The sequence below is a fragment of the Protopterus annectens genome, chromosome 10.part0 (assembly GCF_019279795.1).
Source record: "Protopterus annectens isolate FY-2018-M chromosome 10.part0, PAN1.0, whole genome shotgun sequence".
NCBI classification, from domain to species: domain Eukaryota; kingdom Metazoa; phylum Chordata; order Ceratodontiformes; family Protopteridae; genus Protopterus; species Protopterus annectens.
In genome coordinates, this window is record NC_056744.1 from 1,521,951,669 (window position 1) to 1,521,975,760 (window position 24,092).

Below are 24,092 nucleotides of genomic sequence, written 5' to 3' on the forward strand. Positions count from 1 at the left end.
ATCCTGCTGGCAGGTTGCCTTCAGTCGGCCTGAATTCCAAAGTCTTGGGTCCTGCGTCAGTTGCTGTCACCCCTTCCCTGACGTCAGGTCGTCAGATGCAGCCAACGCTATTTACTTCAGTTTTTCTTGCCCCAGATGTTAGGTGCCCCCAAAAGGGTAGGCTAAATATATATATATATATAAAACATACATGCACCAAAATAACCTTTACCCTCATCTTCGAGCAAATACATCACATAGGTTGTATAGGTCAGAGAAGTAAAGATAAGTTCCAGCAGAAATAAGGGGGATAGCGGGTGGGTAACCTGGACTGCAATAGTGAATACACTCGAGCATCTACATTTATGGTAAGTGTACACAACTGTACTATGTTCTTCGTGTTTCACTGTTGCAGTCATTACATTTGGGTAGAGTCCCAAAGCTATGGTTGGGGGGCTGGAGCTAAACAACATCAGGAGCGGCTAAGAGGCCCTGCAGAACTGCAGTGGCAAAGCCTGCCCTGGATTTAGAGTAAAGTGGAGATTGTAATGCTTTGTAAAGGTGTGCACTGAACTCCAAGTAGCAGCCTCTAAACTGTCTTTGGTTGGTACTCCCCTGAGAAAGGCTGCAGAAGTGGCTGCAGCTCGGGTTGAATGTGACCTAATGCCCTTGGGCACTGGCTTGCCATGCTGTGAGTAGCAGAAAAGAATGCAGTGGCCTATCCACTTTGAAATAGTCTGCTTGGAGATAGCCTTTCCTTGTGATCCTGCAGCATATACCACTAGTAATTGTTCTGTCTTTCTGAAAACTTTAGTTTTGTCCAAATAGAATCTAAGTTGCCTGTGTACGTCCAAAGAATGCAGAATTTTCTCCCCCTTGTTCTGTGGATTTGGCAAATGAATAGTTTGGTTAAGGGCTACACTAGACACCACCTTAGGCATAAATGTAGGGTTTGTCTTCAGAGACCCTGTATGGATGAAAAATGATAAAAGGTTCCAAAGCCATGAGAGCCTCTAGTTCTGACACTTGTCTTGCAGAAGTTATTGCTAGGACCAGAGCTGTTTTCCAAGATAAAAACTTTATATCTGCAGTAGCAGCTGGCTCAAAAGGAGGTAAGGTGAGTTTTTCCAAGACATAATTGAGGTCCCATGCAGGTACTGGCGATCTCCTTGGAGGCCTTACATTTTTGGCTCCTCTGAGGTACTGCCCAAATAAAGAATGAGAAAAGAGTGGTGGCTCTGTATTGTAATGAGCCGAAATGGCAGAGGCATGAATTTTAATTGATGAAAAAGATAGGCCTTTGTCCAGTATCTCAGTTAAGTATTGCAAAATCTGAGGAATATTTGGTACAGCTGTATCAGTTCCTTGAGCTTGGTTCCAAGCACAAAATCTCTTCCATTTTCCAGCATAGGATTTTCTAGTACTAGGCCTTCTGGCTTCCAAAATGACATCCATCACAGCTTTACTGAGAGGTGTGCTTTGTATGGCTACATTATCCGCCATGCTGCCAGGCTTAGAGTTCTGAGATGGCTGTGCAGAATCTGATTGTTTTGTTGGGACAGTAGATGAGGTAGATGAGGTAAGGTCCAGGCTGGGCATCGAGACAAGTTCCTTAAGATCAGATACCAGTACTGGTAGGGCCAGTCTGGGGCAATCAGAATCATTTTTGGTTTCTCCTGTCTGACCTTTAGGAGTACCTTGGGGAGGAGAGGCAGTGGTGGAAAGGCATATACAGATGTTTTTTTTCCAGTTGAAGGCTAAGGCGTCCACTTTCCATGCTTATCTGTGATAAGTCCTTGTGCAGAACCTTTTTAGTTGACAGTTGTGACGGGAGGCAAATAGATCTATGTCCGGGCGTCCCCATTTCTTTGTTATCATGTTGAAGACTTGTGGATCCAGGTGCCACTCGTGGGGATCCATGAGGTTTCTGCTTAGCTCGTCTGCCAGAGTATTTTCCTTTCCTGGCAGGAATTGTGCCTGCAGATGTACTTGGTAAGTAAATGCTGTGTCCCATAAAACCATGGCTAGCCTGCAAAGGGGGTAAAAATGCATGTCCCCCTGCTTGTTTACATACCACATGACCGTGGTGTTGTCTCTGTCTTTATCAGTAGTTGCCACGGATGAATTAGGTCCTTGAAGGCTGTCAGGGCATTTTGAACAGCTAGCATCTCCTTTTGATTGATATGTAGATGCATTTGGTTTGTGGACCAGGTGCCCTGAATGCCTCTTCCTGCCATGTGGGCCCCCCAGGCATAATCTGATGCATCCGTTGTTAGGCTTTGCCTGGCTGGGGGTAGCGAGAATGGCTGTCCCTTGTTTTGGTGACAAGCCTTTGCCCACCATCGAAACTCCTGTTGCAGGCAGGGAATGAGAGTAATCATTGTTTCCAGGCTGTGGCAATGTTGTGTCCAGACACTTTTTAGGTACCACTGAAGTTTCCTCATATGCAGTCTTGCATATGGAATTAGTAGGATGCAGGATGCCATGAAGCCCAAAACCTGCAGAATTTTTCTTGCAGATAACTGGGCCTTTGTTGCCATTCCCTTGAAATAGGTAGTCAGTTGCCTTTGTTTGTCTGGCGTGAGATAAGCCATCTGGGCAGTTGTATTTAAGCTTGCACCCAGGAATATTATCTCTTGAGAGGGTACTAGTTTTGATTTCTTTTTGGTGACTGTGTACCCTAGGCATGTTAAAATTCTTTTCACAAATGCCAGATGATGTAGTAGAATGTCCTTGTTCTCTACTTGAATGAGGCAGTCGTCCAAGTAGGGATATATTTGTAGTCCTCTTTGTCTGCAGAAAGCAATTACTGGTGCCAGGCACTTTGTGAAGACCCTGGGCGCAGTAGACAAGCCAAAGGGCAGTGCAGAGAATTGGTAATGCTTTGAGCCAGCCTTGAATCTGAGGTATCTTCTACATGACTGTCCGATTGGGACATGCAGGTATGCCTGTTTTAGGTCTAAAGTCACAAGCCAAGCCTTTCTGCCCAACATGGGCAGAAGCTGCTGCAAGGTCAACATCTTGAATTTTGGTATATTCAAGAAAGTGTTTAGAATAGATAAGTCCAGTATTGGTCTCCATGCTTTGTCCTTTCTGGGTACCAAGAACAGTCTTGACTAAAATCCTTGTCCCTGCTCTTGCTGTGGCACTTGTTGAATAGCCCCCATGTCCATGAGGGATGAGACTTGTTTTTGAGCCTCTGCCCATTGATTTTTTTGGCAGGTCTGGCCAACCGTTTGCCCTTGGCAGGGTACAGAAGTGAAACTTGTAGCCTTGTGACACTATGTCTAGAACACATTTGTCCTGGGTTATAATGTGTCAATTTTGTGAAAAAAGTGCTATTTTTCCCCCAAGGGTGCTGCCAGAAGATAAGTGCTTGGTGCAGACAGGGGGAAGTCATTGGGACCGTTTCCTGTATGGTTGTGATTTGGAGGTAGAAGCACCCCATTGCTTAGGCCTGTACGAACCTTGCAGCTGGGATCTGCCTCTAGGGGCCAGTGTCTGCTAAACTTAGGTGGCTGTACCTGTAAAAAAATCTTTGACCATTTGCATAGATTTAGCTTTGTCCTCCATTTTCTTTAACACCTCTTCTGCCTTAACACCAAACAAGGTATCATGCTGTAATGGTGCATCTAATAATTTAGCTTTGACATGATCAGGTAGATTTTGTTCCTTTAACCAAGCATGTCTCCTAATTACAGAACGCGTAACAGCGGCCCTGCAGGAGGCCTCCAAAGAATCAAAACCACATTGCAAAGTATACTTTCCAACTTGTTCAGCTGCATGCAATAAATCCTGCATTTCTTTGTTTTCTGCACACTCAAAATTTAACAACATTTTCTGTTTAAGCAGTGCCATGACATATTGGTGATATCTGAGCATATGAAACTGGCAGTTTAAGGCCCTTATAGCCAATGTACAGATGTGTAAATCTTTTTTTCCCCATCTATCCAGAGCCCTAGAATCTCTATCAGAGGGGTAGGGTTTTTTGCAGTGGAAGCCTTAACCCCTTTGGGACCCTGAGAAATAGTTTCTGGGTCTGCAGCAGGGTTTTTGAAAATAAATTTATGAGAGGTCATGAACCCTGTAGTATCTGTTAGGCTTAACAGGAGCTGGAGGTAAGGAGTCAGGGGTCAGACTAGACTCTGAAAATACATCATCTACAATGTCTAACACAGGTGGAATAAGTAGAGGCCTGTGTTGAGGTAGTAAAAGGAAGCCCCTGAGCCTCTACTTAGATTCTGAAAAATCTTGGCTCTCCCAGTGGAAATGCTCCCTCATGGTATGCAAGGTTTCCCCAAAAGAGTAGTCCTCAGGAGGAGAAGTGAAGGAATAGATTCTTCAGCATCAGAATCCTCATAGGGTGGAATTGAATATTCCTGATCAGAAGAGGAATCAGAGGAAATGGAAACCTGATCTGAAGATTAATAGTCTGTCTCTTGCCTAGGCCTCTAATCAGGAGGGGGATGGGAACCCCTGATCAAGGTTATTAAGTCTTCAGCCATTTTGAGCATCTGTTTTTTTGGCACGGAGACCTGTCCATGTGGCTGGTGAACTTGTTTCTTTGCCTTTAAAGGTGCTTTAGTCTTTGCCTTTGAAGCTGAAGTCGGTTTAATGTACAATTGTTTAGGTCTGACTACACCCTCAGAAGCGGATGCCTGCTCAGCGGCTCCGGACCCATCTGAGGGAATAGTTTCTGAGGCAGCCTGACCGACTTCATGTGTGAGTCTGTAGTGACCTGCGACTCTAAAGTAGCGGGCGTCAGGGGCTGTGAAAGTGCCTCACTGAGAACCAGCGAACCGACGACTGGCTTAGGAGAAGCTTCGCCGTCGGTTTTGGACCTCAGTAGCCGGTCTTTTTCTTTGCATTTTTTGTGAACTCCGGTAGTCAGATGGCTATCCGACGACATTGTGTAATTAAATCTGCGCCCAAAATAGCTTAATGCAAAATCGTACCGACGCTTAATAGTGCGTTGGTTAAATCTAGCACAAAACCGACAACTTGAAACGTCGTGGTCAGGGCCTAGGCAAGGAATACAGTAAGAATGAAAGTCCTTATGAGGTATTTGCTTACCACAAGAAATACAATTATTAACTTTTACTGACATCGGTCTGGAGCAAGAAAAAAGATTCCCCAACAGGGTACTTAGCTTTTAGTGAAGACTTCGGATCTGAAATTCGAACACGAATATCTCAGGAGTCGGCCGACCGGCACTTGCGAACTGCTTCTGCTTCGGGCACTGTGCGGCAAGAAAGACTGAAGAAAATGGCGTCCGCTGCATCTTTTAAACCCCTGATGACCTGACGTCAGGGAAGGGGCGACAGCAATGAACACAGGACCCAAGACTTTGGAATTCAGGCCGACTGAGGGCAACCTACCAGCCGGATTACCCAAATGTAATGACTGCAACAGTGAAACATGAAGAACATCAGGTAAAATTAAATTCCTGTAAATGTCATTTAGATAATCCTAGAAACAAATCCTGGATGTATCACAATGTTTATTAACCTTCACTTACAAGGCCTAATAATCTCATGATGAAAGCAAAACTATGATTCTCTAGTTCAACAGGTAAACTTTAGCAACAGCTTTAAAAGAAGTGGTCACAAGTCCAGTCACTATGTTCATACAGTTAACATTACATACAGAAGATGGTACAAAAAATGTAAAAACTTTATTACTCTTAGGAACTAGAAAATTTAACAAAAATCAAACAATGATAAATACTACCACTGATCATGCCTATTTGTCAACTCTTGATGACATTGTTTCCTTAAAAACAAATGGACTATCAGAATGTTGCTGAATATACTGTAACTCTTGGATGTGTATAGTTCTTTGGTAGTAACTTAACTTCATATTCAACGTATTCCAATATGTTTCAAAGTAAAACAACCTTAGGATCATTTGCGTACAAGGGCCATTGATGCAGAGCTGCTAAACTGTTTAATGGGGTTACACACTGTGTCCACTTTTGAGTTAGAATGCATGACTTTAAACATACCTCTCAACCGTGCCAAATTGCTCAGTTTTCACCGAGGTTGGGGTTCAAATGAAGGGGGTGCCACAATTCCAGAGTGGCACCCTTTCATTTCCAATTTTTTTCTATTTGTTTTTTTAATTTTCGTGGCTTGTGGAGCTGACATCATCACGTATGTGATGAAGTCAGCTCCCTCGGTGATTCCAGCCTGCGCAATGATGTCAGCACCCTCCTACCAGCCTGTCGGAATTGAGCTCAAGGAGCTCATGCAGTTCCGGCTGGCTGGCTGTTTCAAATGCGAGCGAGAACAGTTTGGGACTAGCCGTGGGGCTGCAGCAGCATGAAGAGCTTATTTGGGACTTTCTCAAGTGCGAGGGAGCGGCCGTGGAATGAAAGAACTTGCTTGGGATGGATTTTTCAGCAGATATGGTACGGAAACTGACTGGCGTGTGTGTTGCTCAGGCTCGAGTATTTTGCTTGGTTGTGAATTTTGACAGTAAAGAGACAGTGGTCGTAAAGATTGACATCTCATATGTTGACTTTGTTATGGTTAGTTATAACTGGGTGAAGTAGACAGTGATGAATTCAGAGGAAAGTATGTTGTGCTACAGTGCCGCATTTAGAGAAATGTATGATGTGTTAGAGTGCCGCCTTTAGAGGAAAGTATGATGTGTTAGAGTGATGCGTTTAGAGGAACATAAAATGTGTTAGATATGATGTGTTACAGTGATGCGTTTAGAGGAACATATAATGTGTTAGAGTGATGTGTTTAAAGGAACATATAATATGTTTGCTGAATTTACAGGGCAGTTATTATGCGTTAAGATCTTCAATGATTTGGAGAATGTCTAGTTAACTGCCCGAGTAAAATAAATAATTTATTTAAACTAATGCATCATGAAAATGTGGATATTAAAATGTTGAAGTAAGTGCATTTTCTCATGATAATGCCAATATACTGCCCTATAAAAAAGTTTGCACTGTTTATATTAACTCAGTATTTGGTAAATCCAGAGGAGTTGCTATATTCTTTCACAATAACCCTTTCCAAGTGTTGCTAGTATATAAAGAAGTGAATGCTTGACTAAAGATGGGCCTTTGCTTTACACAGGGATCTGTTTATGCTCCCTTCAATAATCTGACAATTTACATCAGATTTATTAGAAAAATTATAAGAATTTATGAGAATCTCATAGTGTTAACTGGAATAGTTGCGTTGTATTAGATAAAAAAAACATAAAGCTAAAACATTAACAGTAGATGTCAATGCATCCAGGCATAAGAAAATGTTGAAGAGATTTGTGATGAAGTTTGATTTGTTGTTTGGAGGGATTCATAAAGCACACATTCGGAATCAGGCACATACTCTAGTCTTCTGGGCAAGTCCCTGTAATGTGGACTCCTGTCAGATAATAATCTGAATCATTTATTTTATGTGAATCTTTTTTCAGCAAGACATATTCAAGCTTTGGAGATCACATGAGAAAATTACTCTTCTCCGGTCAGCTTAACAGCAGTCATCATTTATGGGCCGCATTTGTTACAGCCAGCCAGCTTGCATTTCCCTTATATTTTAGCTGTCTGTCAGATTCTGACAATTGCTCAGCTGAGTTCCTCAACAGCAGTCAGAATACCCAGAATTTCATACTTTACAGCCAGCTATTTGCTCTGTGCATTTATTACAGCCAACTTTTTTGCACTTATATTTTGTGTGTTAGAACTATTTCCTTTTCATACTTTACAGCCAGACAGCTTTATTTGCACTTATATTTTGTGTGTTAAAACTGTATTGCATTTCCCTCGTCAGATTCTGCAAACAATTACTGGTCAGCTTTTCATACTTTGCAGTCAGCAGTGCCAAGCACATACGTTTTGTGTTGGAACTATTTGCCTACGTTTTTCATTTATTACAGCCAGGGTATATGTGTGTGTTTCATACTTTACAATAGGTACTTATATTTTGTGTTAGAACTATTTGCATATGCTTTTCATTTATTTGGTCTAAGCAGTGCTGCTTATGCCAAATCGGTTTGTGTTGTTAGTAGCACAACAGGTAGAATACTTGCTTTTGATGCAGAAGGCTGTGGGTTCTACTGCTTTTCATTTATTACAGCCAAGGTGTGTGTGTGCATATGCTTTTCATTTATGACAGCCAGGGTAGGTGGGTGTGTGTGTAAGTAAACTTTTATGATGGAAATGTTCTGAATTAGGCAGTTTTGTCATTATTGGTTCATGCATTTTGTTTCATTGCATACTGGAAAAATAATTTAAAATGCGCACTATGTGCTGTTTTGTACAAGGAATATAATTTAATAATGTCAGGAAAGTGTATCAAAGAACATGTATGTTTCTTGTTTTGTGTGCAAGGGGCCTATGATTTGAAAATAGCCCAAAGGTAATCTTTATCCACCACCGGCCAGATGCATTTTCTTTGGATGTGGTGTGGGTTTCAATGCTGTTTCAATGAATGTAAAGTTTTAATGCCAAGTCTATTTTCATTGTGAGACAGGATTGCTTTGTTTAGCAGATATCTGTTAGTGTTTGTGCTACAAAATGTAAGAATAAAATCCAAATAATCATTGTATAAGTAAAGCAGTATGCACACATTAGTGTTTATGGTAAATGTGGTGAAACCGCCAGGTAATGGGACATTGGAATGGGTGCAGGGGGTCAGTGGTGCCATATTTTGGTTGTCTGTTCTTCAGTTTGCGTTTGAAAGTTGATACCCCACAATTCCATTGGAGTGGGTGGGGCTACGTAATTATGTATGCAAATCAGATGTTAATCAGCATACAGATTTGTACCTATTTTTCATGGGCCTTGTCCAAATTTTTGATGTTTCCAGGTTGAGAGGTATGCTCAGAAGGATATACCATGCCAACTAAAACTATCAGCCTTACAAGTCAGCCTCTAAAAAAACATAGAACAAATGCTTGCCTTTGACATCATCAACTATACTAAGTACAGTTCTCATCAACTACTTTTCTCATTCAGAAATTATATTTCAAATAAACAAATTAAACTATAAGGCAATGAAAAAAAATTTCAGAGAATAAGCAGCAGAAGACTCACTTGAAGATCCAGATGATCCAAATTTAAAACCTGTACAAACGTAAAGAAAATAGGCAAAACTAGTTAAACAAAAATTAAAAATTCAATATTTAAAAGCATCTGCACATATTTTTGAATTACAAAGAACTTAAGAGGAGCTACAAAGGCAAACAAGTTAAAGCTACTATTCTAATGTTTTGTAAGCAACTTAAAATCAATCCAGCAGAAACCATTCAAGTTAACATACTGTCAGCTGTATTTGTATTCATCTAAATCTGACCTTCATAAGAGGTCAAACAATTCTATGTTACTTGGAAGCTGAGACATTTACTAACTTATGAAAATTACAGCAATTTACAAAAACTAAGCAGCACTAAGGAAAATGAAGTCTGGGGAAGCAGCAGCCTCAGATGAGATCATAGTAGTTATTATCAAGACGTTGGAATAATTAGCGAAGAAATAGTTCCAGAAGGTACTCATAGCAGGAGAGAAAGGTGCATCACAAATGACTGGAGAATAAATACCTTAGTGCCAGTAAATGGGAACAGAGGGGGCACTCGTATCAAGTTCCTGTCACACTGCATAAAAGTAATAGAGAGGATCTGAGCAATCCTGTGGTGATTCAAAGTACAGGTGTGTAAGTAAACTTAGCATTACAGTAGATGTCTGAATGATCACTGTTGCAGCAGCCTAAGCGATATGGGTTAAATCCTGCAAAGGATATAACAGCCAGCTAGCTTCCAAAGCTTCAGGCATCTTCCATGTGCCCAAATTGTTAACTGAACTGCCAAAATATCAGGTTTGGGTGCCAAGCCTTTCAGGTCATGCCAAAAGAGTGGGAGAAACTAAATTCCTGAGAAGGAAAATGATAGGAAAACAAATGTCCACACCATGCATAAAAAATATTCAACGATAAGGGAGATGGAAGGAGAGTCTACTTCAGCAGTAATAATTCAAACATAGACTGTCATGGTACATTTATTTACACAACTTTACTATGTTCAACATTATGACCATAGCTTAGAAAGAATGAGATAAGCAAGGGTGAGGGTCTGGATTCCCCTGGAGAATGGTCCTAGAAAAGTCTGTCCTTGACCTGGAGAAGGAATCTAGTTTATAGCCCTAGTATGCACTCAGGACCAAGTTGCTGCTTCTTGAATACTTCTAGAATCCAACCCTTTCCAAAAAGCCACAGATGAATCCAAGGCATTGGTAGAATCAGCCTTCCCCTGCCAGGAATAGTTCTGTTGTAGCAACTGTCAGCTTGTCTACCACACAGCTCTACTGTGATGGAATGCAAAATGCCTGTAAATTAAGGCGGTGTTGAAAAGCTATATCCCAGGCTACCAGCTAGCCTGTATGGGAGGGTAAGATCTGGATCTCCCCTGCTTGTTTATGTACCACACAACAGTGATGTTGTCTGTAAACACTTCTAGGGATCCTGGGGGCAACATGTGTTTGAGACAGTTGACAGCAGTGATGACAACTAGCACCTCTCTTATGTTTCTGGTTTTAGATTTGTCTTTTGCATTCTAAAGACCCTGCACTTTTAATCCCTGTGATACTGCTCTTCAAGTAAAGTCTGAGGCACCGGTAGTGACTGACTGTGTTGGAGAAGGAGGGGAGAATGGGAGACCTAGATTCTGAGAGATTTGTTGTCTGAACTACATGATCTCCCTTTTCACAAAGATAAAAAAAATGGAATTTTGAAAAGTCATGGGATGCTGATGCTGGGACTGTAGAGATTTCAGGTACCAGTTGGCCTCTCTCTATGTGAAATTTTGCCAGAGGTATCATGAGTACCGAAGATGCTACAAGACCTACAATCCTGAGGAAATCCCTTGCTGAGACAGATGTTTCAGTAGAAAACATATGGAACAGATCTAAATATATATATTTTTTTCCTTTGGAAGACAGGGTCTTTGAAGTGAAGGTGCTCAGGAAAATAATCATTTGAGGAAGGGTCAGAAAATATTTCTGAATGTTCTCTTGAAATTCCAGCCAGGGCAAGAGATTTCTTACCCGAGGGAGATTTCTGACACTGACGAAAAACTAAAAAACTCAGCAAAGATAAGCAAACTGTCTAATTAAGGAAAAATATGAATACTTTGAAGTCTGCAATCATTAGGCCTATTTTGCAAACTCTCTTGGGTCAGTGGATAGGGCAAAGGGCAAGGCAGAGAACTGATAAAGTGATCCATTCACAGAAAACCTTAAGAAACAACTGAAACCTTGATATATAGGAATGTGATGACAGAAAACTGAAAAGGGGAATAAGGGGTAACAGGTTGTGTATAGAAAGCATTCTGGATGTGGGCACTATTATAAAGTGATTCCGAAAAGGAAGGCCCAAAACTGGTCTCCAAGAGTCTTTCTTTGGTGCCAGAAAGAGTTTGGTCTGACAGATGGGGAGAAATCCCTGAAAAGACTGGAGAGACTCCCACTGTATGACTGTTGTTATTCTCCTTAAGACTCTGCATCCAAAATCCTACTCTCTCATTTCTTGAATTTCCCCATTTTATCATCATCCTTTGAATTATAGCTTTCTGCTTATGTTATGTATATGAGCCTTGGTTGTACAGCTCTAAAAATCCCTTCAAGTCAAGTAATTCTAAACCACCTTGCTCTATTAGAAGGATCAACTTATCACACTTAACCCTTGCCTTCTCCCCCTCCCCCCGGGGTAAATACTTTTAACTCTTTATTAATTATTCTCCACAACATCTCCACTAGTCGATAAAAATATGCCTGACATATATAAAACTAAAGACACTAAAAATGTTTTCACTGCTTGTATCTTACTAGCCATATCCATAAAAAAGAGCTTCCAGTTCCTAGTTTTGTATTATCTTTTTAACCTCTTCCCACATATCTTTAGCTGCCATAACAGAAGTATTTCTAATCCATAGTCCTAAACATTTCATTTTATTGTGTCCTCATAAATCCAGGTATTGCTGAACCAGGGCTATATTAGGCAATCAAAACTTTAAGTAATAGAGGACCTAAAGCTCAACACCTAAACAGCGAGAGCTGTAAACATTGAATGGCCACTTTTGCAAATTTTTTCGTAGGGAAAAAATGTCTTGGTCATTATCAGAAATCTGCCCTTTTCTCCACTGTAGAGCGATCTTGGAATTGGTATAATTAGTTAAGGGGTGTGGGGCACAGCCCTCCCACATGAGGGGGTGGGGGGGGTGAAGCCCCCCCCCCACACTCGATTAGGATTTAATTTTTTTTCCCTCCGGCCAAGCAAATTTTTCCCCTAAGAAAAAATTTGCGGAAGTGGCCGTTCGATGTTTACAGCTTTCACTGTTTAGGTGTCGAGCTTTAGGTATTTGATTACCTAAAGCTTCGAACATATAACAGACCCTGAATCAATTCATGCGTGGGTACATAATTTACAACTGCAGTCATTGTTTTCTATTCCAAAAAGAATTGTATAACTTTCTCAAAATGTTCCACAACACTGAAATCCTTTTCTAGATTTATGAGGTACAAAATAATCAACTGCAAATAAAGCCAACTTTCTGATTACCATACCAATTATATCCTTGAATTTCTGACTCCCTTATTTTCTTTGCCAGTGGCTCTAAATATAATGCAAATAACAGAGAGGAAAAAAGACAGCCATGCCTGGTTCCTCAGTTCAGACATAACTTATCAGAGAGGAACCCTTCCATTTTAATTCTTGCCTCCAATCCTTCACACATCCTCCTAATTAACCTTATTATTGTATCAGGGAATGCAAATGCTTCCATTGCCCTACTCTATCAAATGCCTTCTTTGCACCCAGACCCACAAACAGCAGCACTATTTTCTTACATTCTGCTTCCCTCTACAGTATCAATGTACTTTTAAAGTTGTCAAGTATTTGTCTTCCCTCCACAAAACTACACTGATACATATCTATCAGTTTTGGCAGCACCTTTGCTATTCTTTTAGCTATTATAGACATAAAAGCTTTATAATCATGGCTTAAACTTGAACTGGATCTATGTGAAGTGGTATCTGATGGGTCTTTACCGTCTTTAGGTATTACAGCCACCTCAGCTTTCATCCAAGATGTTGGTGTTTCCCCCTCCATTTAAAATACTGTTAAACAAAACCTTCCGGATCTTTATTGATTTCTTCCCTCCTAACTTCAAAACTTCCAGAAGAATATCATCTGTTCCTGGAGACTTTCCTGCAGACTGATGTCACTTATGTCATCTCCTTCTAACTTGTATGTTAATTGTTGAGGCTCATCTACCTCTATCCTAGGCATACTTGTCTTCCATAAATATTTCCATTTGTGCTCTTGAGTCCCACATTTTTCTGTTTTATATACATTTTCATAAAATTTCTAAAATATCTCTAATACCTTTACAGGATCTTTGATCATTTTTCTTGCTATAGACCCCCCCCAAGTTTAGCAATATCCCTTTCTAATTTCTGTTGCCCAAATTGTGCTAAAAGTAATCTTTCTAAACTCAAGCATATTATCTAGCTACTCCCTTATTTTCTCTTTTCCACCCTGCAGTTGCACCTCTTCTTGTTTCTTGAGATTCCCCTTATTTTGCAATACTTAAACATTTGTCTGTCCTCCTAAATAATTCCTGTTACTTCTTAACCATATCACTTTCTTTTACTTCTGCTCTATTTTTAAACTCCACTTTCATTTTATCCCACCCCCTAGCCATACCTTCTGCAGAAATTGCTGTCTTCTCCAATAGCTCTTGTATAATTTCAACTAACTATCCTTTAAATTCCTCTCTTTTATCAAGCAGGTATGAAAGCACCAGTGTCTCATTTTAACTTCATGACCATGTACTTTTATCTTAATTTTGGGTTTGAATGATATGAAACAGTTACTGGATGTGTGATGAAGCTTTCAATTAAAAGCACATGCTCCTTTGGAGTATAGTCTAGCCCAGTTATCGTGCTTTGGGGAATAATATGTAAATTCTCTCAGAGTTAGCACTACTGAATTAATGTCCTCCATAGACTATATCATCATGTATTTCTTCAGAAATCAACCTTTGTTTGTTATATTTTCCCATTTAGGTCCCCAGATACATTCTCAGTGTATAGTCTACATATAAGTAATATTCCCTGCTGAAAGCAAATGATTTTTCTCCAAATTTTCTTAAACTCCATAACAGCAGTTTTGGTGGAATATAAATAAATGTCAGTGGCCAATCATATTCCAAAATAATACAGAAAAGATAGCTATTATGATAAGAAGTTATTGTTCCCATCAAATTATATATATATATATATATACACACACACACACACACACACACACACACACACACACACACACAACAGTTTTTTTTAAATGTCTATTTCCAAGTTTTATGTTACATGCATACATTAATGCTTGGCAGGTTGCTCTTTTATATAATTGTTTCTTGTCATCTCCATTTGAACCTATGTCATATTTTTCAAGACTTAAGAGTGGTACAGGATATGTACGAGGGTAGTGTGACAGCGGTGAGGTCTGCAGTGGGAGTGACAGACGCATTTAAGGTGGAGGTGGGATTACATCAAGGATCAGCTCTGAGCCCTTACTTATTTGCAATGGTGATGGACAGGGTGACAGACAAGATCAGACAGGAGTCCCCGTGGACAATGATGTTTGCAGATGACATTGTGAGCTGTAGTGAGAGTAGGGAACAGGTGGAGGAGACCCTGGAGAGATGGAGATATGCTCTAGAGAGAAGAGGAATGAAGGTCAGCAGGACTAAGACAGACTATGTGTGTGTGAATGAGAGGGAAGCTAGAGAAATGGTGAGGATGCAAGGAGTAGAGGTGGCGAAGGTGGATGAGTTTAAATACTTGGGATCAGCAGTTCAGAGTAATGGTGAGTGTGGAAGAGTGGTGAAGAAGAGTATCAGGAGTAATTTGTGACAGACAAGTACCCGTAAGAGTGAAAGGGAAGGTCTACAAGAGGGTGGTGAGACCAGCTATGTTATATGGGTTGGAGACAGTGGCGCTGACAAAAAGGCAAGAGTTAGAGCTGGATGTGGCAGAGTTAAAGATGTTAAGATTTTCACTGGGTGTGACGAGGGTGGACAGGATTAGGAATAAGTATATTAGAGGGTCAGCCCAGGTTGGGAAGTTTGGAGACAAAGCCAGAGAGGCAAAATTACATTGGTTTGGACATGTGCTGGGGAGGGATGCTGAGTATATTGGGAAAAAGATGCTAAGGATGAAGATACCAGGTAACAGGAAATGAGGAAGGCCTAAGATAAGGTTTATGGATCTGGTGAGAGAGAGGACATGCAGGCGGTTGGTGTGACACAGCAAGATGCAGAGGACAGGAAGAAATGGAAACAGATGATCCGCTGTGGTGACCCTTAATGGGAACAGCCGAAAGACTATGATGATGTTTTAATGAAAACCTTCAAAAAAAAAAAAAAAAAAAAACTTGACCAACCCCTGGGACACCCCCAGAACCTACTAACTTTAAAACACATGGAGCTATACACATCTTTCAATTAACGAAGTTTAAAATTCCTAATAGAAGCAATGTCACAAATCAACAGCTGCACCCACAGGCATTACCTAACCTAAAATTAAGGTTACCCACACTAAAGTGAATGCTACAGCCTGTGCTCCCACTTACACTGACTGTTTTCTGTTCTTTTTTATGTCTACTCTCCTCACAGACGTGGAAAAACAGCTTACATACTTAAAGTAACATTTAGCCTTATAAAACACACTATATTTGAAATAATACAAAACTGTACACTGTTCTAGTAAATGCAATGAAGAGTTAAACCTGCTAAGGAAGCTGCTCTTATTGATGATGTCTCTTTCGGCTTTTCCCAGTTAGGGGTCGCCACAGCGGAACTCCGGTCCGCTAATGATTGGCAGTAGAGTTTTACACGCTGGCTTGCCGGGCCTAACGCACAACCTTCAACGAAGGAACGCCCATTCACGCATGTCGTCACACAGTAGACGCTTTAACTGAGAATCGAACGGGCAACGTCTAACTGTGAGGCGACAACGCTACCGCAGCACCAAGGAAGCTGCTCTTATTCATTTCCAATAATTTCAGACTTTATTTTGTATTGAAGTGCTTGCACTTGTACTTTTTAATTTTACATTTCCCTCAGCAAACTGCTTAGAACTCTCGAGCTTTATTGCCTGAACCTGCATTCAGGTCATCTCCATGGAAACATATGGAACTCAATGTAAACTGTCATCGGCTGCAGACTTCTGAATTCACACCAAACATTTACTTGTTAAAGAAACAAGCTAATATCCTTACATATACAAGAGACTCAGCATTTCACTTGGCATTCATCATGCTTTCTTATTTTTCAAGCCTATTTACTTACAGAAAAACATTTTTTTAGATTAAGCCAACAGCATTAATCCAATCACCTACGCAAAACTAAAATAAAACATTTCAACACATTAAGCCATGGTTTATATTATATCAGCGAAACACGAAAAGGCTAAACACACGGTACAGCGATTTTTATTCCCAGGGGGAAAAAACAAAACAAAAATAAACTACTTAACTATACCAACTCCGAGATTGCACCACAGTGGAAGAAATGGCAAAGTACCAAAAACAGCCCAATGATTTTTTTTTTCCATGGGGAAAAAAAATGCTGTTCCATGCTTTCAGGATTTCACCATTTTGAATAAAAAGGGTCAATTAGACAGCATTCGCTATGTTAAGCATTTGCTGATTTAATAGGAACCCTTAAGCCAAGGGCATTAATCCAATCACTTATGCAAAACTAAGAGAAAACATTTCAACTCTACATATATCAATGCAATTTTATGTCCCATCCCCCACCTGAACAGCCCAAGATTACAGCATATTCACTTAAATATGCTTTTGTCCAAGCCTCTCTTCTCTTTTTACACTGTAATGCCTACATATAAAACTAAAAAAGTACTTGTTAACTTTATCTTTATCAAATATAACAATCACTGAAAATACTCATCACCCTCACCCCCCCTCATTTTAGACACAGACTACTTATGAAATAGATCTGATTTGCTATAAAATATATCTCCTCACCTCCCTCCATTTTAGATACCCGACTATTTATGACACATATCTAATTTACTATAAAAGCAGTGTATAACATAAAATGTTTTATGCAAATACTGTTAACAAGAATGTTATTTACTTATTTCTTTTATTGTTCTTCTAAACATAATGACATGACATGAAATATATGCTTTTTCAATCCACCCACAAGTTTAACAAAGTCAACAAAAGTTCAATCTTCTTAAATCCATAATTTCAGTGTTGCTGGTCATCTTATTGTTCATCTCCATCTCCCAACATCAGACTGTGGTTCAAGCCCAAGGTACTTTGGATTATTTTAGTCAACTCGTGCTTTTTCACTCTCTCAAGCATTTTCCTTTGAAACATTAGAAAAGGCTTCACTGGTGAAGTCTCTCTATAAGCTTTGTCAGAAGAATGAGAATCAATAGTACCTTCTGTTTGATGACTCATTTATGTTGGACAAATTTATGTATTTCCTCCTTTGCCTGTTCTACATTAAAAAATGTCTTTGATCCTAGAGGAAAAATATTCTGAAAACAGCTTGACAAAGCAGTTGAATCTCACACCTACTACCTTTAAACATTCCCTGATTGCTGAGATAAATTTCTTTCTCTTCTGCCGGATGTATGGTGAATAATCATGTTCTACAAAAACTCTACTGTCTCCAGTTTTTAATATGTTGCCCTTTCTGTCACAGTTATGTCAGGAACAACTCTTTCTGCTGGCAAGATTGCATCTTTACTAATACAGGTCTTGGCTGCTTTTCCATGCCTAGGTTTGGAGTATATGCTCGATGTGCACTTCCAATTAAATTTCCTGCTGTGGAATACCAGTCCAGTGGTTTATTTGTGCTTTCATAAAATGAATACAGTCTGCTCCTTTCAGTTTATCTGGCACAGCAGAAAAAAATCTCAGGTTTTCTCTGTGTGCTCTGTCTTCAATGCTACCATTTTTGCAACAGCGTTTCTCAAGACGTCTCATACTCAGCCAGGCTTTTCCTCATTTAAGCTTTTGATTTTTGCAGTTTTATCAGTTTATCTGGACAGCTACTTAAAGCTTCTTGTATTTTTCTAGCTTTATTTTAACCAGCTCTGAGTACATTTGATTTATTTTTTCCTCTAAATTACTGGAATACATCTCTTGTACAAAAGATGGAGCCTAAACTGCTTTTTACATGATTCTTCCTAGTCAGTGTTTTCTCTTCACCTATTCTAGCTGATTTTCTTTCAGGTTCTCCAAGTTTCTTTCTTTGCTGGCATCCAAGAAGTAATTACTAGCCAATACCTGAATTTTACTAAAGTTGTTAGAATTACTCTCTCAATTTTTTTTCTAGCTGCGAAAGCTGAAATTAAGCTGTTGATCTGTGTGCAGCCATCCTGGAATATGTGAAGGATTAGTGTTAGCTAAAAGGCTAGGAGTAGCTGGATTCATCAAAGCAACTGCTTCTTGGTCAGCTCTGGGAGCAGTACATAAAAATTAAAAGACTGAGGAACTTATACAATCCATGTGCTTAATTAAGAGCAGCAGGTTGACTGTCAGGAAAATTGCAAGTTTTGATAAATACATCCTCCAAAGCAAAGACAACTGGAGGAATAGGGACAGGTTCTGGACATACTTCTGAGGGACTGAGAAACATCACTGTTTTCCTGCTGAAAGAACTGATTCATTCTGGAAATAGTGTCAAAGAAAGAATCCTTTAAAGGTACGGACAGAAGCATAATCTCAGAAGAATCAGAATCTAAATGACTCTCTTCAGAAAATGAAGAATCCCTTTTTCCACTTATCAAAAACAGCCATATCAGAGAGGTCAAGAGTCTGCAGTAAACCTCGAGTTAGTTCCAATAAATTACTCCTGTCCAGTGCAACTGAAAATGGGAAAAAAAGTAATGTTCTTACCATAATACCATGACATTCCACCTGAGTTGTTTCATTTGTCTTCAACCTGCGGGTTTCAGATGCATCCTCAGAGCCAACTCGGCTGCATACTCCAGCCTTGGAGCCAAAAGCTGAGCTCCCCCCCTCCTATCCATCATGCCCCACTCTCCTTCCATTCCTCAGATTGAGTCGCTGCTGAAATAAAACAGCCACTACCTAAACACCATCAATTGTTAGCCACATCATACACAGGACACCTCAGGGTTTGAATGACACAGTAATAGGACAGATATGAGCCAGTTCCGCCAGATCCTCCCACGATCTACGGAAGGGGAAGAAGAGTGGGGAAGGTTGAAGACAAATGAAGCAACAACTCAGATGGAACGTTATGGTAAGAACATAACTTTTTTAACACCAACAGTAGTTCCAGGATGCAAATGTCCACTAGTAACCAAATGCACCTAATGGCCATTAGAAAACTCCACTGTATTGTTAAACCAAGCACAGTCAGAAAATTCTCTAGTTGAGTGCTCATCATAGATGACCATCAGAACTAAATAACATAATGCCATTCAAAATATCTATATATACTTTAGTACGACTGATGATTCCCATCCTTTGCCCAATATACTTTTTTTATTTCTATTTTTATAAGTATTCTTGCAAGACTATAAACAGTAAAAGAACGTTATTATAAATGTATTTTAACAATTTTTTTTTTCATATTGTAATGGAATGTAGGACTAACAATTTGTTTTGGACAGGATATTTAATATTTCTAATATTTATATATTCCACACCTCATTCAATACAAAGGTTATTGTTAAATTTATTATTTATCATATATTTTTAACCATGTTTTACTTGTTAAACTGTGTTTTTAAGAGAGTTTATTGCTTAATTGATGTACTAATTCATCAGCCAATCATCAGTTGTACTAAAGTATATATAGGTATTTTGAATGCCATTATGTTATTTAGTTCTGATGAAGTCATTATCTCTAATGAAAGCACTCAACTAGTGAATTTTTTGACTGTGCTTGGTTTAACAATAAAGCAGAGTTTTTTAATGGCCATTGGGTGCATAACAGAACTTTTTTTTATCTGAGGTTGTCTTCATTTGCTCTTCAACCTGCAGGACAGAGTCCCCAGCTACATAATCCCTGGGTAGCCCTCATGGAAGGATATTCCCAAGCAAGGCAGAGCCAAAAGAGGCCCTACTCCTGAAAAGACATCCAATTTGTAATGTGATACCAAGGTATGAGAGGAAGCCCATGTAGCTGCTGAGCAAATGTCTTCAAGAGGCACTCTGGACCATAAGGCTGCAGAAGTGCATACAGACCTAGTGGAATGAGCTTTGACATGATTTGGAAGAGAAATGCCTTTGTTTGAATATGCCGATGCAATGCATATTGAAATCCAGTTAGCTAATGTCACTTTAGTGATAGGTCTACCCAATCTAGAACTACCAAAGGAGATGAAAAGCTGGTCCGACTTTCTGAAAGATTTTGTCCTATCCAAATAAAAGGGTAGCTGTCTGTGAATGTCAAGTAAATTAAGTTTGTATTCTCCCTTGTTTTGGAAAATGGTAAAGAAAACTGGGAGATTAATCACTTGGTTGATGTTGATCTCTGAAACAACCTTGGGCATAAAGGAAGGATTAGGACTAAGAGTTACTCTGTTTTGTGAAAGACAAGATAAGGGGGTTCAATGGATAAAGCATGGAGTTCCGAAACCCTCTTAGCAGTGGTGATAGCCACTAAGAACGCCATCTTCCAAGACAAGAACTGCAAATCAACTGTGGCAGCTGGTTCAAAGGGAGCGGAGACCAGAGGCTTTAACACCAAACTGAGGCCCCAAGGGGGCATAGGATCCTTGACCAGAGGCCGTAAATAGAAAAATGCCAATCAGAAAGGCTTTACATATTTTTTTGGATGCCAAAGAAGTAGAATCTTCGCCAATAAGGAAAGTCAAGATGGCTGCCAACTGTATATGACTGTGGAGAAGCTAGCTCCACTATGAAAGAGATGAACCAAGGAATCTACAATCGGTGGGAGAGGAGACATAAAGGGATCTAACTGATGCTGTCATACCCAAATACAAAATCTCTTCCATTTACTAAAGTAAATTTTCTGGGAAGAGGCCTTATGAGATGCAATCAGAATCTTTTGAATGGGGAGGATATCCTGGAAGTTCTAGCCATCACCGAAAGTGGAGTAGCCAAGCAATCAGCTTCAAGCTGAGAACGTCTGGATGGTGGTCTTCCGAAAAGTAGGACAGTAGATCCAGAAGGGGATAGAGAGTCCAGAAAGGGGACACAATATGAGACCACAGGAAAGGAAACCAAACTTGTTGAGGCCAGACCTGGGGCAAGGAGGATGACTATGAACTTCAACTTCTGAGCTTTCTGGAGGAATTTGGGAATCAAGGGAAGAGGAGGACAGGCATAAAGGAGACCGGGAGGCCAAGCATGGACCAGAGTATCTCTGGGGGCCTCAGCCTGAGGGGGAATCAGGGCAAAGTCATTGCTGCACTTGGCAATGGAAGGAGAGGAGAAGAGACTGCAGCAAGACTGACCCCATTTCTGAAAGATCATGTTTGCCACTGAAGGATTCAGAGACCACTCATGAGGCATCAGTAAAATGTTCAACTCCCCTGGAATGTGCATTGCTACAAGAAAGTGGTTGGAAGAGATCGCCCACTCCCACAATCTCATGGCTTCTCGACATAGGGGGTAAGACCTGGTTCTTCTCTGTTTGTTGATGTGCCAGACCACTGACATGTTGTCAATCTGGATAGCAACTGTCCCTGTGGGAAGAGAGGCATTAAGGGCTTGCAATGCCAAAAGGACCATGCACATTTCCAGGAAATTCACATGCAAATTGGTCTCTAGAGGGGAGTAGATGCCTTGGACTGTCAGAGCCAGCCAATGCCCCCCCACTAGCTGGGAGACATCCATGGTCACCATAGCTGTGAGAGGAGAGGGAATGAATGGTCATCCTGAGTACAGATCCTGAGAATGAAGCCACCAAAGAAGAGACTCCCTGCAGACTCAAGAAAATTTGATGGGATTGTCCATGGGTAGCTCGAGAAAGACCTTTGCACCTCTACGGTCCACTGAAGTACTCTAATGTGCAGGCGAACTAGTGGGAGAAGAGTTATGGCTGTCGCCACTGACACCAATGCTCTGAGAATGAGAAAGTGGGAGAAGGATGATCAGAGAGAATACACCTCACATGCAGATGAAGAGACTGAATCCTGTCTTGGGCAAGAAAGGCCATGCACTGTATTGTGTCCAGTCGAGGTCCTATGAAGTCGATGAGCTGGACTGTATCCAATTTCAACTTGGAAAGATTGATGGCTATACCCAAGGTCACAGCTAGGAGAAAGACACAATCCCTGGCTTGCAGAAGTTGATGCCTGGTGGGACCAGTGAGGAGCCAATCATCCAGATAAGGAAACACATGAAATCCAAGCAATCTCAGGTGAACTGTGATTAGTGCCATCACTTTGGTAAACACCCTGGGGGCTGTGTTGAGTCCAAAAAGAGTACTCTAAAATGAAAATGATTGGGTCCTAGCCAGAAGCGGAAGAACCTTCTGGAGCATTTGTCCATCTTGATGTGGTAATACGCATCCTGAAAGTCTACTGAGCACATCCAGTCATCATTCTGCAGAAAAGGGAGAAAGGACTGTGTGGTGACCATTCAGAATTTCGTTTTGGCAACCAATTTGTTTAGGGAAGTGAGATCCAAAATTGGTCTGAAGTTCCTGTTTTCTTTGGCCCCAAAAAGAATCTGGAATAGATGCCAGATCCAAACTGGTCTTTGGGGACAGGTTGGATGAATCTTTTCTCCAGCAGCTTTGTGATTTCTAGAGCTGCCGCTTCCCTTTGATTGGGTGGCACATCAGGAAGGTTTAAGGACAGTTTTGAGCATTTGAAGAACGGAATGGTGTAACCTCTGGATATAATCTTTATCACCCAAGGATCGTCAGTGATGGATTCCCAGGCTGTTGGGTGAAGGGGGAGATGTCCCACGACTGCCTTCAGAGTACAGCAGTCTGGCAATCCCTCAGGGTTGCTGAAAAGGCCTGTCCGAGAACTTATCTAGGAACCCTCCCCCCCTGCTGTGGGGTTGGTGCCTGCCACTAGAATAATTTCCCCTTCTGCCTCTGGAGGAAATGTCTCTCTGTGAGTCCTGGAAAGTTCCCAGAGACTTCTGAAACCATAATTTTTTTACTGCCATGCTGATTCCTGGAATAGGGTGATTGTGGGGTAGAAAAGTCTATTTCAATGGAAGAAAGGGTCTTTCCATCTTTTTCGCACTGGGAGAGTATATCTCTGACTGTGGGACCAAAAAGGGATGATACATTGAAGGGCACGTTGATAAAGGACACCTTGAAGGGTTTCAAAAACTCACAGAGCCTCATCCAGGCATGACGCCTAATGGCAATGCCTGAACCAGCCACCCTTGATGTACCATCTGCCACATGGGAGAGTAATCTCACGGACATGTTGGAAATAGAATGGAGGGTGGCCATTCTGGAGGAGAAGATCTTCTTCTCCTCTTCAAACATGGAGGCTGGGATGGGCTCAGAGATTTCCTTGATGAGTTTTCTCTAAAGCCTGACCACCATGTCTGGCTCCTTCCACGTCCAATTAAGTCAATCAGAGGGTCAGGACTTGTCAGTTTGTGGATGGACCACCCACATTTCTGTTGCAGGATCTCCATGATGTCCACAAAGGAGATATACTCAGGCAGGGATCAGGGGAACCTTTCCCTTCATCCAAGTCTGTGTCGTTGGTCAGGGATTCAGGCAGGGAATCCAACTGCCTGCTTTAGCATCTATGCTTCCAATTCGCCTTCTTGGAGGGATGCTCCAGGGAGGCATTGGAAGACTTGGGATGCTCCTGAAAAAAAGCCACCTGCAAGCTTCTTCGCATGGGTTGTCCCAAGGTGGACACGGTTGAGAGATCTGGAGCGGCCAATTCAGAAGGGAGAGGGGTTGGGTCTAAAACGGGGAGAATCAAGGCTCTCACAGGGGACGAGAGAACCCTCTCCACTAGTTTGAAAGACAAGGGTGAATGAGAATCTGAGGGCAACTCCGCCGGAGCCGAAGCCATCAACACTGAAGCCCTACAAACTTCCACTGCTCCCGGCACGGAATGTGGAGTCAGAGCCAAACTA

General features: G+C 40.9%; 1 protein-coding gene across 5 annotated transcripts in view; it reads right to left on the reverse strand.

The window, feature by feature from the left end:
* Positions 1 to 24,092, reverse strand: part of LOC122813704 (zinc-binding protein A33-like) — a 1,378,975-nt gene that overhangs the window by 811,037 nt on the left and 543,846 nt on the right. For all 5 annotated transcript variants that reach the window (XM_044086163.1, XM_044086164.1, XM_044086162.1 and 2 more), the window contains exon 7: positions 9,032 to 9,061. In XM_044086163.1, the coding sequence (XP_043942098.1) occupies positions 9,032 to 9,061 (30 nt within the window). The remainder of the gene's footprint in view (positions 1 to 9,031; positions 9,062 to 24,092) is intronic.